The sequence below is a fragment of the Chrysochloris asiatica genome, unplaced genomic scaffold (genome assembly GCF_000296735.1).
Source record: "Chrysochloris asiatica unplaced genomic scaffold, ChrAsi1.0 scaffold00026, whole genome shotgun sequence".
NCBI lineage: Eukaryota > Metazoa > Chordata > Mammalia > Afrosoricida > Chrysochloridae > Chrysochloris > Chrysochloris asiatica.
This window is the reverse complement of record NW_006408544.1, coordinates 15472143-15487459: the sequence shown is the minus strand read 5'-3', so window position 1 is coordinate 15487459 and position 15317 is coordinate 15472143. Positions and strand designations below refer to the sequence as shown.

The 15317-nt window shown below is 48.1% G+C and overlaps 1 protein-coding gene across 1 annotated transcript in view; it reads left to right on the top strand.

The window, feature by feature from the left end:
• TTC39A (tetratricopeptide repeat domain 39A) overlaps positions 1 to 9453 on the top strand; it is a 51148-nt gene extending 41695 nt beyond the window's left edge. Inside the window, exons 13-18 of the mRNA XM_006839755.1 lie at positions 4687 to 4778; positions 6169 to 6289; positions 6604 to 6715; positions 7067 to 7181; positions 8361 to 8477; positions 9001 to 9453. Of these exons, the coding sequence (XP_006839818.1) occupies positions 4687 to 4778; positions 6169 to 6289; positions 6604 to 6715; positions 7067 to 7181; positions 8361 to 8477; positions 9001 to 9124 (681 nt within the window). The 3' untranslated portion in view covers positions 9125 to 9453. The remainder of the gene's footprint in view (positions 1 to 4686; positions 4779 to 6168; positions 6290 to 6603; positions 6716 to 7066; positions 7182 to 8360; positions 8478 to 9000) is intronic.
• Positions 9454 to 15317: the final 5864 nt, after the last annotated feature.

Here is a 15317-nt window from a genome sequence, read left to right as displayed (position 1 = left end):
TGATTTCTGCCTAGAAAACCCTCTACTTTGTCACATGCGGTGGCTTTGAGTCAGAATTGACTTGACAGCCCCCATACCAGCAACATACCATAATAATGATAGCACAGAAAAATAATGATAATCCAGAGTCTTAGGATAATAGACATCAGAAGTCATCTAATCCGGTGCCGGCCTAATACATAGCAGATGTGTCTCAGTTACTTTATCCCTTGCCCACAACAGACATTGAGAATCAATCTTGGAGCTCTTTCCCATGAGCCTGGCTACCTTTGATGCCTTCTCCACACAGCACTGCATGTAGTCATTTGCACTGACCTGAGCAGATATGTGTCTAGGGTCCTGTTTGTCATCTGTATCTAGTCTTCTTCCTTATCCCACCCCCACCTCTGCACAGAATCCCTTTTCAGGACCCCTGGCTGGGAATCAAGTTGAAGGGGAATTCTCTGGGTCTAGGATGGGAGAGGATGGGTAAGGGAGCAGGGAGCAGTTTTTTTTGTTGTTGTTCTTCATCTTTTTTTTTAACCTCTCTCACTTTATATTTTTAAAAAAATTTTTTTAAGGTGAATTGGGTGAAGGTTTACAGAGCAGATCATCAGTTTTACATTCAACAGTTCACGCACATTTTGTTTCTTCTCACTGACTGCTATCTCCACAATGTAATATCACTTATCCCACTTCCTGTGTTTCCTGTTTCCACTCCTCATTCTTTCCTAACCCTTCTGAACTCTGTCCTTCGGTACATGCTTCCTTTTTTAAAAAAAATTTCAAATGGTTGATTATTCTAAGGTATGCAGGCCTCACTAGTGTTAGCTTGACTGAAAATTGAGCCAAGGAGGTGAGTTCATTTCCAGATCTATAGTGCTGTGGGATCAACAAGGTCAGCTTGGACTGCAAGGTTGGTGGTTCAAACCCACCAGCCGCTCCTTAGAGACTCTATGCAGGGTCGCTACAAGTTGGAACCAACTCCACGGCGCTTCACAGAAACAACAAGGGTGACTAAGGGTCATGGTCTTAAGAGTTCCACCAATTGTTACCAGACTAGTACGCCTGGTCTTTTTCATCTTTGAATTTTGTTCCACATTTTTCTCCCACCCTATCCAGGACTTTGTTATGTGATCCCTTTCAAAGCAGTTGGTAGAGGTACGTGGGCCCTCCAAGCTCTTCTAGTCTCAGGGTAGGGAGCAGTCTTTTAATGAGTTCCTCCTGTGTGCCTCACACTTGCCGTTCCTCCACACCACACTCAGCCAGGTGGGCACATGAGGAACACTAAGCCTAGGAATGGCTATGTGGCTTCCTAGACCACACGGAAGTTGGATTTAAAGACAGGTTCTGTGTGATTCAAAGGCCTCAGCCTTTTCCCTTTTCCTTAAGCCCTCCCAAGGCAGCCCCACTTGCCCTGAGATCACTCTGCTAGCAGTTGAAGGTGTTTCTTCAGGCCCAGCCTTTGTGGGCCAGCCTCCCAACACGAACAAAGCCCCAGGGAATCTTCTGAGCCTAAAGAGGCTTATGGAAGGCTTACTGTGGAGTGAGGTGGGCAGCTGGGTCCACATACATGGGCCAGAGGAGGCCTGGGTGGCCTACCAGCTGCTGTGAGGGGCAGTGGGAGGGCCAGGCCTGCTAGTTGTTGGATATGAGGACTTGGCTGTGAGTTCCAGCTCACTATGTATGTGACTTAGGGGGTGGGGGAGGGGAAGGGAGATAGTCCTCTCTGTCCACAACATTCAGGATTTTCTGAGAAATTAAGTGTTGTAGCAATCCACGTTTGGGAGTCTCTTTCATGGCTACACTCCAGCACTTGTCTGCAGCGTCCACCAACCTGTAGAGAGAGAGTCGAGCCTGTGGTTACTGCCATATGCGCCGCACTCTGACGGTGTCACCCTCTGCCTGGATTGTTAGCAGTCATCCCTGTGGTAACCTTCCAGCAGGGGCCCTGGGACTGACATGGCCAGTTACCAGCTGCTGACAACAGTGTCGTCAGTGCAAGGGAAGCTCCGAGGCAGTCCTGGGGGTAAGGCAGGCTTCTGGAAGAGGAGATGGTTGAGCTGAGTCCTGGAGGAGGGGGAGTTACATGGTGGAGTGGAGGGAGTAAGGGTCACTCCAAGCAGAGAGAGCAACAAGAGCAAACACTCAGAGGCTCAGGTGCTGCCAGGAGGTTCTGTATCACTGGGGTCAAGGAATGGAAAGCATAGGAACCCCAGGGGGACCCTTCCTCCTCAGAGCTACAGCTGTCTGTCTTAGCTCAGATCCTGGCAGATTAATATAGAAAAATGAATATTGGTGGGACAAGGCTAAATAGCCCAGTGGAAACAGAACTCCCATCAGGGGAGGTGGCTCCCATGGCACCCTTGGATCTCTAGGATGTCTGTGGGTCTCACAGCTCTAGGCCCCTGCACTCATCTGAACTCCTGGTAGCTCAGTAGAGAGCAACCTGTCTGGGGGCCCCTGGGAAAATCTTTTAGAGGGAGTTTGGGTCTGGAAAGTCTGAGCCAGGCAGAAAAGGGACAATAGCATCCCAGGTCAAGGGAGTAGTGCAGAAAAGGCCTGGGTGGAGTTTGGGGAGTAAATGGTGGAGGTGAGTCAGTAAAGAGTCTAAAGAGGGCATGGAGGGCCCCCAAGTGGCTGCTACAGCTTTACTCTGACAGTGAGAAGTCCTTGAACATGTGTGGTTCAGGTTGGTGGTATAGAACTTATGCCTATGTGACTGGACACACCATATTTCAGGTACTGTTCTAGGCCAGGGAATGTAATGGGAAGCACCTAAATAGCTAGATGTACAGGATCATATAATGACAGGCTCTTCCAAGTGAAAAGTAAGGATGTGACACGTGATGGGAGCAGGTAGGGGAGGCGTGTCTGAGAAGGTACCAGGATGACGTGAAGAGTTAGCCACTTGGCTATCTAAAGAAGAGTGGTCCAGGCAGATGAGACAGTAGATTGGGGCCGGTGTCCCGGGAACAGCACGCACGCCTGTGTGACTGGAGTGTCATGAGTGAGGGACAATGGTCAGAGAGGAAGCTGGAGAGAAGAATGGGCAGGACCTCGCAGGCCACAGCAGGAAGCTTGGGTTGTATCCTCAGTGTGATGGTGTATCATCAGAAGATTTTGAGAAGAGATTGACATGGTGTGCCTTAAACAAGATGAGAGCTTCCGTGAGAATGGGCTTGCAGGTGGGAGTGGGAGCGGGGAGACCTGTTAGACTACCACCGGGAGAGGTGATGGCATCATGGACCAAGGCAGTAGCAATGTGGAGCAGCTGCTGCGATAATTGGGGTGCGGGCAGTGGGATTCCAGAACTAGAGAGGAGGGCGAGTCATCAGGATGTAGACACTCAGTGTTGGGGTAGGGAAGCAGGAAGGCAAGGGTGACAACAGGATTCTTCCAGGGCTGTGGGGAGGATGAAGATGGGATGGGGAACAGGTTTTGGTGAAGGGAGATTCTCCCCACCGCACTCCACAGACCAGCCATTCCTCATTTTGTAAAGGGAACTGGGAGGAGACCTGGGGCTGGGGCTGCCTGATAAGACTGCTTTCCACCTTCTAGACTAGACTCCAGGATGCTCTGCTCCCTCCCCTCCTCCACCGTCTCTGTTTGTTTCTTGGCCTCTGGCAGGTAGTTTTTTGGCTGCAGACCAGGAGAAAGCAGCTGTGGTTCAAGACATGGCCACTGGAGGGCAGCACAGAGATAGGCTCCTGGCGAGTCTGAGGAAGCCCAATTGCCCTCTGGTGAATTCCAACTCCTGGCAATCCCATTTGTATCAGCGTACAGCTGTGCTCCACATGGTTTTCAATGGCTGGTTTTTCAAGAATAGATCATCAGACCTTTCTTCTGCACCATCTCTTTGAGGACTAGGACCACCAGCCTGTGGGCTAGCAGCTGACCATTTGTACCATCAAGGGATCCTGGGGACTGGGGTAGCATTTAGAGATGAATCTCTTGGAGGGGGTGCCTCTTGCATAGCCTCATCTTTCCTGTCAGGAGTGGCTGTGGACCCAGTAGTCAATTCCTTGGCTGGAAGCTACACAAACCTGGGATCAACTCCCAGCTCACAAGGAGCAGAGACAGGGCTCAATTGTTTCCTGTCATCTTTGGGATTAAGCAAGGAGATGCATATAAAATGCCCAGCATACACAGTAAGGTACCATGGGATTCTGAGCCAGGCCTTTCTGACCTCATACCTCAAGCTTCCTATGTGTCTTGATACCTATTTGCGCCCTTCCCACACACATCCTATCCACAACTTTACTCTAGCTTTCCCCCTTGCTGGGAAGACCTTCTTCTCTGATTCCTCTGCATCTTCTCATTGTCCTTCAAGGGTCAACTCTGAAGCTACCTCTTCCCAGAAGCACTTGCTGCTGTGAGCACTCTTCCTGTCTCTGTCTCCATTCCATCCTCAGCACATTCTGCCTCTATAACTTGCTTGGGTCCTTCTCTCCTGTTCTTCAGAGTGGAGATGGCAGGTGCTTTCACACAAGGCCATCCTGTATTTAACTCCCAGTTCCCACCACTTAAAATGTCTCACGTGTCTTCAGCTTCTTCATCCTTGAGTTCTCTCTTGAGATCCAGGGGAAAGGTTAGCTAACTGTGCTGGCCATTGTGAGGTCTAGATGAGGCACTTGTGCCAGCCCAGGGCTGTGATGGGAGGGAGGGAAGGTTGCTCACACCTGGATGCTGCTGTGTCTCGCACAGGCCACCTACATCTACATGAAGGCCGCCTACCTCAGCATGTTTGGGGAGGAGGACTACAAGCCATTTGGGGATGATGAAGTGGAGCTGTTTAGGTAGGTTCCACTATCATACTCCACTTGCAGACCTCAGCTGTGGACATCCTGAGCTGTGGCTACCAGGGAGGGGGTGGTGGGTAGCCATCTCCCCTGGCCCCAAACTCCCCCCGACCTTCCTCTAGTATTGTTCATTCCCATCCCACACTGCTGCTGTTACTGTTATTAGAGCCCTTGGATTCTGTTCTGAGGTTTCTTTGACAAAGTGGTTTTGTCAGCATCCTCTCCAGTGAGTCTCTTCATCTGTAGGAGAGAGAAGGACAGGGGTGGACACGGAAGTCCAGAAGGGGAAGGCCTTTGCCACTCTGCTGGGTTAACTAGCAAATTCAGAGATGCTCAGTAGAAAGCCCAAAAGTTGGGATCAAAGAAACAGGATGAAATCCAACCTCTGCCACATCTTAGCTGTATCACTTTGGACAGTTTCTGCATCTATACAATGGGAATAATGACTTTGTTTTGAGAATGAACTAAAGACCTTGGAATAGAATCTGGAGTCTAGTCCTCTGCCCACTAAATGGTGGCTCTTTTTATTCTCATCTGTGCCACCATATTTGCTTCCTGAGAAGACTGTCAGAGCAGGAATCTTCTAGAGACTGCTCAGCCTTGGCCGACTGAGGGAGGGGCCTGAAGCCTTTAGTCATAGGGAAGGCTGGCCCCAACTTCTCATACTTAGAAGTGATGTAACCTGAGCTTCCTGAGGTGCTCTTGTCACAATAATGGAGTGTTTACAGGCTATATGCCAGGAACTCCCTGTCTCCGTCTCATAGAACTCTTCCAAGAAACCTGTGAGGGTTGGCATCATTAGCTCTATTTTAGAGATGAGAAAACTGAGGCCCAGAGAGATTGCACAGTTAATAAGTGGGTTGGGGCCTGGGTGGCTCAAGCCTGAGGCCCAGCACACCCAGTGGCTGTGACAGAAATTGGAGGGTGTGATGGAGCCAGGTGGGTGAGACCCCAGGTGAGGTCACACATTTTGCTTGTACTTGAAACATCAGAGGAGGCCACAGCTCATTAAGGGTTTGATCTGTGCAGTATCAGACAAGTTCCAGCCCTTTTCTGGGGATGGTCTCCCCGGGGCCACTGGAATGGAGGACAGACAAGGCAGAACAGGCCTGGGTGCATTTGGGTATGTTCTTACCCCTACTCCTAGTGTGGAGGCTCCCCTTGCCTACTCACAGGAAGTGATCAGGCCTTGGTGCAAGACTGTGAAGTAAGACCATACTCACAAGCTGTTTCTGACTAGGAAGTTCATTAGAGTTCAATATTGTCATCATATAGATGGGGAAACAAGGTTCAGAGAGGGGTCAAGCAGAGGCCAGGAAGGCAGGTCACCCTTAGGTCTCTCTTGCTTTCTCTTGTCATCTGCCCACCCTCCCCATCTCTGTCACAGAGCTGTGCCAGGCCTGAAGCTCAAGATTGCTGGAAAGTCCCTACCCACAGAGAAGTTTGCTATCCGGAAGGCCCGACGCTACCTCTCTCCCAACCCTGTCTCATTGCCAATCCCAGCTCTGGTGGGTAGCGGGTCTTGACTAGCCTTGTACCTCAGGCTAGGCTTGTGGGATCAGCTGAAAGCTAAAATGGGGCAAGATTTTCATGCCTCAGGGGCCTGAGAGGGTTTCACTTTACCATCTGTGATACCAATCTTCTGTGAGGGGCTTTGAGGCTGAGGAGGGGCGAGATGATGGAATTGTTGCCCTCTGGAGGTGGAGGTGGAGGGGTGGGTGGGGGAGTGGACTTTGGATAACCTTCAAACAGAAAGAGCTGCCTTCGCAGACAGTCCCATTGTATGGGGAAGTCCTAGGCCTGACTAACTCCCTGCCCTTAGGAAATGATGTATGTCTGGAATGGCTATGCTGTCCTTGGGAAACAGCGAGAACTCACGGAGGGAATACTCGAGGTTCTTACCCAGGCTGAGGAGACACTGCGGAAGGGCCCAGGTGACTGCCTTTTAAAGCTACCAGGCTGGGTCTGACTTCAGTTCTTAACAGTTTGAGGTTCCCTCTGCCCAAAATACCCACCCCCTACTTCTCTACCTGCCCTGTTTTTGTAGCCTCTTCTTCAATGTCAGCTCCCCGTTAGGACCAGGGCCTCCTCTGGACTCCCACAAGACATGGGCTCCCCTTGGCTAGTCCTGAGCTCACTGCATTGCTATTGTCTGAGACTCTGTCATCCTTCCTGGATGTGTTCTCAGTCATCTCCAAGCCATGTTCAGTGTAGCAACTGCTGCAGTAATGAACAAGTGAAGAATTAAGAAGCCTGTCCTCTTCCCTCACCACCCCTATTTTCAGAGCACGAGTACTCAGTGGATGACGAATGCCTGGTGAGACTGCTGAAAGGCCTGTGTCTGAAATACTTGGACCGTATCCAGGAGGCCGAGGAAAATTTCAGGAGCATACCTGCCAAGTAAGTGCCTCTGCGTGGGCACCAGTGCTCTCTGGTAGAATGCTGAGGGCATCTCCATCCCCACACCCACCTCCAACCCGACCCTAGCCTTCCACTGATCACCACACAGGCACGAGTGCCCATGCTGGACACAGAGGGCACATAGGGTTCAGACCCAGCTCCCAGGGGGTTGCCCCTGGAGTTTGTAATGCAGTGGCCTTGGCCCTGCCCCTGGCCTTGGGGAGCTCAAATGTTACACAGGAAGAGTTCTAAAACCCACTGCCACCTAGATGAGGCCACCTCCCAGTGACACTATAGGACAGAGAAGAACTGCTTTTCAGGGTTTCCGAGACTTTAGGGGAGCAGACAGCCTCATCTTCTCCTGAGCGGCTGGTGGATTTGAACTGCTGAGCTTGTGGTTAGCAGCCCAACACCTAGCCCACTGTGCCAGTTGAAGCTGTGCTAGAGGGAAGCAGAGGGCAGTGGGGGCCCTGTGGAGGAAACTAACCCTGATGGAAGAAGCCAGGAAAGGCTTCCTGGAGGTGACAGCTGACTTTGGGACTCCTAGTGTGGCACTGTAGGATCAGCATTGGACTGTGAACCACAAGGTCGGCAGTTCAAACTCACCAGCTGCTCATTGGAAAACCCTATACAAGGTTGCTATGAGTTAGAACCTACTTGACAACAGCAATCAAGAAGAGAAAGCAAAGAGAGAGTTTTAAGTGGCAGAGTGTGTGTAAATGCTGGGACACAGGAAAGAAAGCTGGCTGGGTGACAGGAATTAGGTCTTTCCCATCTGAAGTTAGAGGGGAAGAACTGAAGATGAAGCAAGGAGGCTAGCCTCTGAAGACCCCTGATGTTTGGTCCTTATAAACAGAAAGCCAGGAAAGGCCACTTGGGCAGGGGAGTGCCTGACAGATTTGGGTTTTAAAAGAATGTTTCCAGGCAGCGTGGAGGATGAGGGGTGAAGGTGGGAGTGGACCAAGGACATGACAGAACCATAGTTGTCCAGGAGTTGGGGTCCCACATGCAGAGGACTGGAAGGGTCTGCTGCAGACGAGGTAGTGGGACCTCCCAAAGTTGGAATTCCGATCAGGAAGGCCTCACCTGAGCACTCAGTGGGGTCCTTCCATTCTGGAGTGAGGAGGCACTTCAAGGACATTTCCATGCCTATGAGCCATATCCTCCTTTGTTCTGCAGTGAAAAGAAGATTAAATATGACCATTACCTGATCCCAAATGCCCTGCTGGAGCTGGCCCTGTTGTTTATGGAACAAAGCAGAAATGAAGAGGCCGTCAAACTCTTGGAAACTGCCAAGTAAGACTTAGGTTGCCTCACCCTGCCCTCTGCTCCCTCCTGAACTCAGGAGCATCCCCCAGCTGGCTGCCAGCAGAGGGGCCCAGGCAGCAGTGAATGAGATTGCTTACAAGAGCAGTCCAGATGCGGGGTATGTGATAATCCAGCGGTGGGGTGCAGCCATTTCCTTCCATTTACTGATGAGGAATTGACATCCCATAGGGAGGAAGTGACTTGCCCAGGGTCACGCCAGCTGCAGGGCTGGTGTTAGGATGCACATTGCCTGCTTTCTAGCCCAGAGACCTACTCCCTAAAGCAGCCCCTCAAGCTTGAAGCCTCAGCAGGACGGAAGGAGAGTGTTTCCAGAGGGCTGAGGGGTCACACACCCTCTCTAGAAATCCTTCCACTGTCAGGCCCATCTGTTCTTTGGATGGGGGCTGAATCTGTAAGAGCCTTCCTTGGCTGGTGGGTTTCCACAGCGCAGATGGAAGGAAAAGGAGTTCCTGGCATCATTGCACATGTCCCATTCTCTGCTTTCTTCCAGGCAAAACTACAAAAACTACTCCATGGAGTCAAGGACCCATTTTCGAATCCAGGCAGCCATGCTCCAAGCCAAGTCTTCCCTAGAAACTGGCAGCAGAGCCATGATCTCAGCAGTGTCCTTGTAGCTTTGACAGCACTCCTGGGCTCAACGACAAAGACAGCTGGACAGAGCTCCTAGAAGCATTTCAAAGACCCTCTCCCTGCCCTGCTTTACCTGCAGGCCCACCGGTGCTCCACTGGGCTGGCACTACGTGGGTATCCATGCAGAAGCAAAGCTGGCATTTTCCCCAGTGTGCCAAGGGCCTTTGCCTAGGGCAGAGCAGGTGGAGCTCTCTGCCTACCCTCTCACACATACGGGTACTTGTTATTTTTCACTGTGATGTTTAAGAGAATGTGTGAACAGTTTACATTTCCTTAAAAATACATCGATGGGATCTAGTTGGCTAAAACAAACCCCCACCACCACCCGCAACAACCAGCCACCTGTAAAGCTTTGTTTTAACCCGTACTGATATGATGCCAAAGGTCAAATTATTTTCCAAACTTCAGAAAGGTCTCTGCTTCCTGGGGTACTGGGAAGACCTTTCTTTCAGAGGATCTGGGGGCTGTCCAGGGACTGCATCTCAGGCATTGATGCTTTGGGAGGTCGCTCAGACACCTGCTACCTTACTCCTCACACTTCATTTTCACTTCTTATGTAACTTTCCAAATGAAAAATCAAATACATCTTTTTAGTGATACAATTTTCACTGGAGACCATCTGTAAAAAAAAAAAAAAAAAGGTCTGTCTCTCACAGTGGGGAATGGAAAATGCTGAGGCTGGAGGGAAGCAGAGCTGGGTGGCCCTTTCTGGCCACAATCAGTATGTAGAAGGTGGGAAGGAAGTGCTCAGAGGTTCCCCTGCATCCCTACTATGATCTAATCTGAAACACTGGGAGTCATTTGTGAAAAGGAAAAGTTAATCTTCTGTCCTTCACCCCGAGGGTACATTTGTTTACTGCAGCATTTTTTCCCCTTCGAAATAGAATGTTTATTCTTGGCCTGTTGTATATATTTTAGAATTTTTCAGTTAAGGGAGAAGAGATATTAAACTAACAAAACGTATTCACTTAAGAGGTCATGCAACATCTATTTTTTTAAAATATGTGTTGCTTTGATATTTTAACATTTTAGAGTCAGTTGCCAATGTTTAAAAATGAGGAGATATAACAAATGAATGTGTTTTCTAGCCTATTAAAAAACAAAACAAAACAAAACTGGCAGCACTGATCCCACATTCCCACAGACGACAATCAGCCGGAGCTGATGGAGGTGACTTTGAACATGGATGTTAGTTACCTTGCTAGCCCCTACATGTATCTGGGTCTGTTAAAGTTCAGTGACCACCATCGACTTTCACCACTTACAATCTAATGACAGCACACTTGAACTTACCCCTGTTCTCTGGGGAAAGGACCCTGTACACAGGAAAAATACTCATCTCTGAAAACATGATTCTCCAAACGTCTGAATACACTGTCTACAAAGCACAGGCAACGTTCCCCGTCTCCCAGCATTGCTGTATACAACAGACACTTTGAGCATCTGCCAAGAGCTAGGTTCATAGATTAATATACAGTCAACAATCTTCTATGTCTAAGTCATGGGTTTTTTAGGTAATGCCTATTCTTGTTACAAAAGCCCTGATCCAAGATCCTCTCTTGCACTTAGTACTGTCAGAGCAGAAATGCATGAGAACGGTTTTTTTTTCATGGTGTCAGAATTAGACAAAGGAATGCTCTCTGTAGAACACAGCCTTTGCCATCTCACATTCTAAGTCTGGTCCTGGGTGACCAGCTGGTTTATGGGGTGGACAGGATGAGAGGGGTGACGGGGGGGAGGGGGGGAAGCTGCTGAATTGAGGGTAGACATTATGCAGATTCCCCATGTATTAAAACGCTGTTCACAGCTATTATCCTGGCCACGATACCAAACATATTAACTTGCAAAAACATACCTTTGCAGCTTACAAACAAAACAAACTTTATCTCAACATACATTTCAGGTTCTTTATTTTATTTGAAGTTTTGTGACAGGATGATTTCATCAACATTTGCTTTTGTTTCCTGCCCAGCTTTGTTCATCAGGCTACAGCCCCTGTACCTCTGTTGCCCTGGTTGATGAGACAAATTCCTGGGTTTTGCCACCTCTTTACCACCTGCAGCTTCTGAGAGAGTCTATCAAAGACATTTATATGAAGGAGGTGAAATTGTAGGGTGTCTGGCACCATCATAGCCTTGTGCAGGGGGCTCTGAAGTGGAAATTCGGCCATGGACGGCTCATTGTGTCTTCCGTGAGTCATTTTTATCTCTGTCTCCAATAGTGGAGACATTGCCAGCACATCTGTCCTGCAGAGGCAGCTGGAGAGTTTTAGCCTGTAATAAGGAGCTCTGGTAGTGTAGTGGTTACGAAAACCGGCTGCACACCTTTAGGTCAGCAGTTCGAAACTACCAGCTGTTCCATGGGAGAAAGATGAGGCTTTCTGCTCCCATAAGGATTTACAGTCTCGGAAACTCTATACAGGGTCACTATGAGTCGGAACCAACGCCACGGCACATCACCACCACCACCAAGGACACCTGACATAATCTAGCCCCTGCTTTGCCACTGATACTCAAAGTAACCTTGGGGAAGTCATGAACCCACTAAACATGAGTGATTTCGACTAGATTAAGACTTCTGCTCTCAACAGCTCTAACTTCTGTTTCTGGTTTCATTTGCAAAATGTACCCGATGTAGCAATCAGTTTTTCCGCCAAAGCCTTGTGTCCCCAAACCACGGTGCTCTACAGTAGCCCAGCATACCCAGAGATCAAGCATCCCCACTTAGGAAAAGTCTAAATCTTGTGTCACACTGATGACTTCAGGTGCTAGAGAAGTAGACACTGCTAACAAAATCTGACCCAGCCACTGCTGTGGAGGGCCTAGCTCTGCCTCTCCCTGGGGCACGGTCCTGGGACTGGCAAGGCGGCTTCCTGCGTTTGCTGCTCCCTATCAGTTTCTAGTATGTTGGCAGGCTTCCCTACTCCTTATCTCAGAATGGGAACATTTCCAAGACAGTTATCGTCATTTGCAAAAAGCCATGACCTAACCAGGACCCTAAATGGCCAACTCTAACCCAAGGCTGGCTATGGTCCAGGTGGGAGATTCCCAGCAAGTGAAGAATGGCGCCAGGAGGTTTTCAGAAAGCCCCAGCCTGTCGAGTGTTAGAATCATTCAACAAGAGACTAAAAGCCAAAGACGCTTTTCTCTGGAGTTCCTCCCACGTTTTTTGATAGAGAGCGGCTGTATTGTTTCAAATTTCAAGCTTAGCAGAGTCCCTTTTCCATAAGTGTTTCCTTGTGTCCCTAGCAGTAATAAATGGGAGAGGACTGCATTCTAGAATCCAAGCAGCAAATGGGGACTTTTCACTCCCACTTTGAAATGCAGCTTTCCAAGGTTGGAGAGTGCCTTTCGGCTTGGGTGGAACAAAGTTCATTATTACCTTAGTGGGGAAGCCCAAAACAAACAGCCTCATCTGGGAGCTTGAAAAATCTGTTTCCAAATGAGCAATCTATTCATTGCTTCTGCTGTAGAACATCAACTTAAATGACAAAATGTTAATAAGAGTCCCTTAGGAAGACAAGCAATTAATTACTGAGTCACTATAGACTGCTAAAAGTTGATATTCAGGTTTAATCATATACACACCAGCTAACCTCACAAATGATGGGGTGTTTTGTTTTTCCCTCTCACATCATTAGCAAACACTTCAGAATATTAACTCCTGAGGGACGGGGTGGGGGGGTGGGGAGAATAATAGCTAATGTTAAGTGCTCACCACATACCAGTTGCTGTTCTAAGCACTTTACATATATCTAATCCTCACAACTAAGGAGCTCTAGTAGCATAGTGGGCTGCTAACCTCAAGGTCAGCAGTTCGAAACTACCAGCGGTTCCGTGGGAGAAAGATGAGGCGGTCTGCTCCCATAAAGATTTACAGCCTTGGAAACCCTGTGTAGGGTCGCTATGAGTCGGAACCGACTCCATGGTATTTAACTACAACAATCCTCACAACTGCTCTATGAACTCTGATCCCTGGGTGATGAAAATGGTTTATGCTCAGCGACTAATTGAAAATTTGGTGGTTTGAGCCCACCCACAGGTACTGAAAGACCTGGCCATCTGTTTCTGTAGGATCAGTACTGGACTGCGAACCCCAAGATAGTCAGTTGAAACCCACCTGCTGCTCTTCGGACACCCTATGGAGAGAGGGTTCCTGAGTCAGAACCGACTCTATAGCACTTAACACGTCACTGAAAACCCTATGGAGTTATTTTACTGAAACACATGGGGTTGCTATGAGTCAAAATCAACTTGGTAGCAAAAGGGTTGTTAGCTGGCAGCCAAGACATAGAATTATCAGTTTAAACTGATTTACACTGAATGTGGGCCACTGTGGCAACCTAATCCCTGGGTAGGCTATTTAAATAATTCCTGTTCTAGAGCTCTAGTTGGCTGAGTCAGAGACTACACAGCTGCAGAGCCTCAGGCCTTGACTGAGTTAGGGATTAAGCAGAAGCTTGAAGAGGTTTGGTATAAGACATTAAGAGATAAGAACATATATATGCTAGGAAGCACATGAAGTTAGACACTCAAAATTTTTAAAAATGCTGAGCCAACCAAACTCTTCCCATCTGTGTGTCAGAAGTCTAACTCCTGGGGTAGACTTTTCAGTAATTATCTATGGAAGAGATTATGACCAAATTCACAGAAGCCTGGTCTTGGAAACACATCCAACTTTAAGTTGCATTAATTATATGGGAAGATGGATAAAAGCACAGATCAGATTCAAAACTTAGTTGTAGTACTTCACCTCATTGAGACTCAGTCTACTCTTTTGTAAAATGGAGTGAATGTCAATTGCTTCATAGGGTTGCTGATGATAAACAGGAAATATTTAAATAGCCTAGAACAGTCTTTACCATGTCAAGGTTAGTTTATTGGCTTATATATCCACTATGCGAAGGCAATGGTGGCTTTGACTCAAGAGATGATGAATCTGGAGGCAGAGCTCCATCTCTTGACTTTGATCTCATATTCATCCCTTAGACCAGTGATCCTCAAAACATAGTCAGTTCCCACGCCAGCATCTTGACCACCACCTGGGAACTTGTAAGAAATGACCATCCAGACCTAGAAAATGGGGTGAGGCCAACCAATCTAAGTTTTAGCAGGTGAATGTGATGCACACTAAAGTTTGAGGACCATTGCTTTAATCCTGATGCCACGTTCTTTTTCATACAGGCACTATGTTTGGCCCATCAAGCCAGGTACTCACTGGGACATAAGAATGGGATGATGGGTAAAAACGCATATCCACTATTTGTCCCTTCTTTAAAAAACTGACATACATGAACTATGACTTTCTACTATGTAAGTTTTGACCTCTGCCACCCTGGAAGTTCTCCTTGTAAGATCCCAATTTTCCAGTGCAAACCTCCTTCACCATCAGAGTTGCTCAGATTCCTTAGGACCTTTCTTCTTCCCTTTGTTTAATATCTGTTGAACACCCGTCTGCTCTCATGTAGCTTATTCTGGTAGTATACATTTGTTGTTACTGTTGTCTGGTGCTGTCAAATCGGTTCCGACTCATAGCGACAGTATGCACAACACAATGAAACACTGCCCAATCCTGCACCATCTTTGCAACTGCTGTTATGTTTGCACCCACTGTTGCAGGCACTGTGTCAATGCATCTCACTGGGGATCCTCCTTTCTCATTGACTCTTGACTTTACCAAGCATGATGTCCTTCTTAAGGGACTAGTCCTCCTGATAATATGTCCAAAGTTTGAGAGATGAATTCTTCCCATTCTCACGTCTAAGGATCATTGTAGTTGTATTTCTCTCAACACAGATTTGTTAGGCAGTCCATGGTACTTTCAATATTCTTCACCAACATCATAATTCCAATGCCTTGATTCTTTTGTGGCCTTCCTAATTTATTGTCCAACTTTCACACGCAAGTATGGTGTTAGGTGCCGTCAACTTGGCACCAACTCATTGTGACCCTATGCATAACAGAATACACTGCCTACCCAGTCCTGCGTCAACCTCACAATCATTGCTATGCTTGAGTCCACTGCTGCTGAAGCTGTGCCAATCCATCTTGTTGGGGTCTTCCTCTTTTTCACCCTCCACTTAACCAAACATCATATCCTTCTCCAGGAACTGGTACCTCCTGACAATATGTCTGAAGTATGAGAGACAAAGTCTGGCCATCCTGGCTTCCAGGGAAC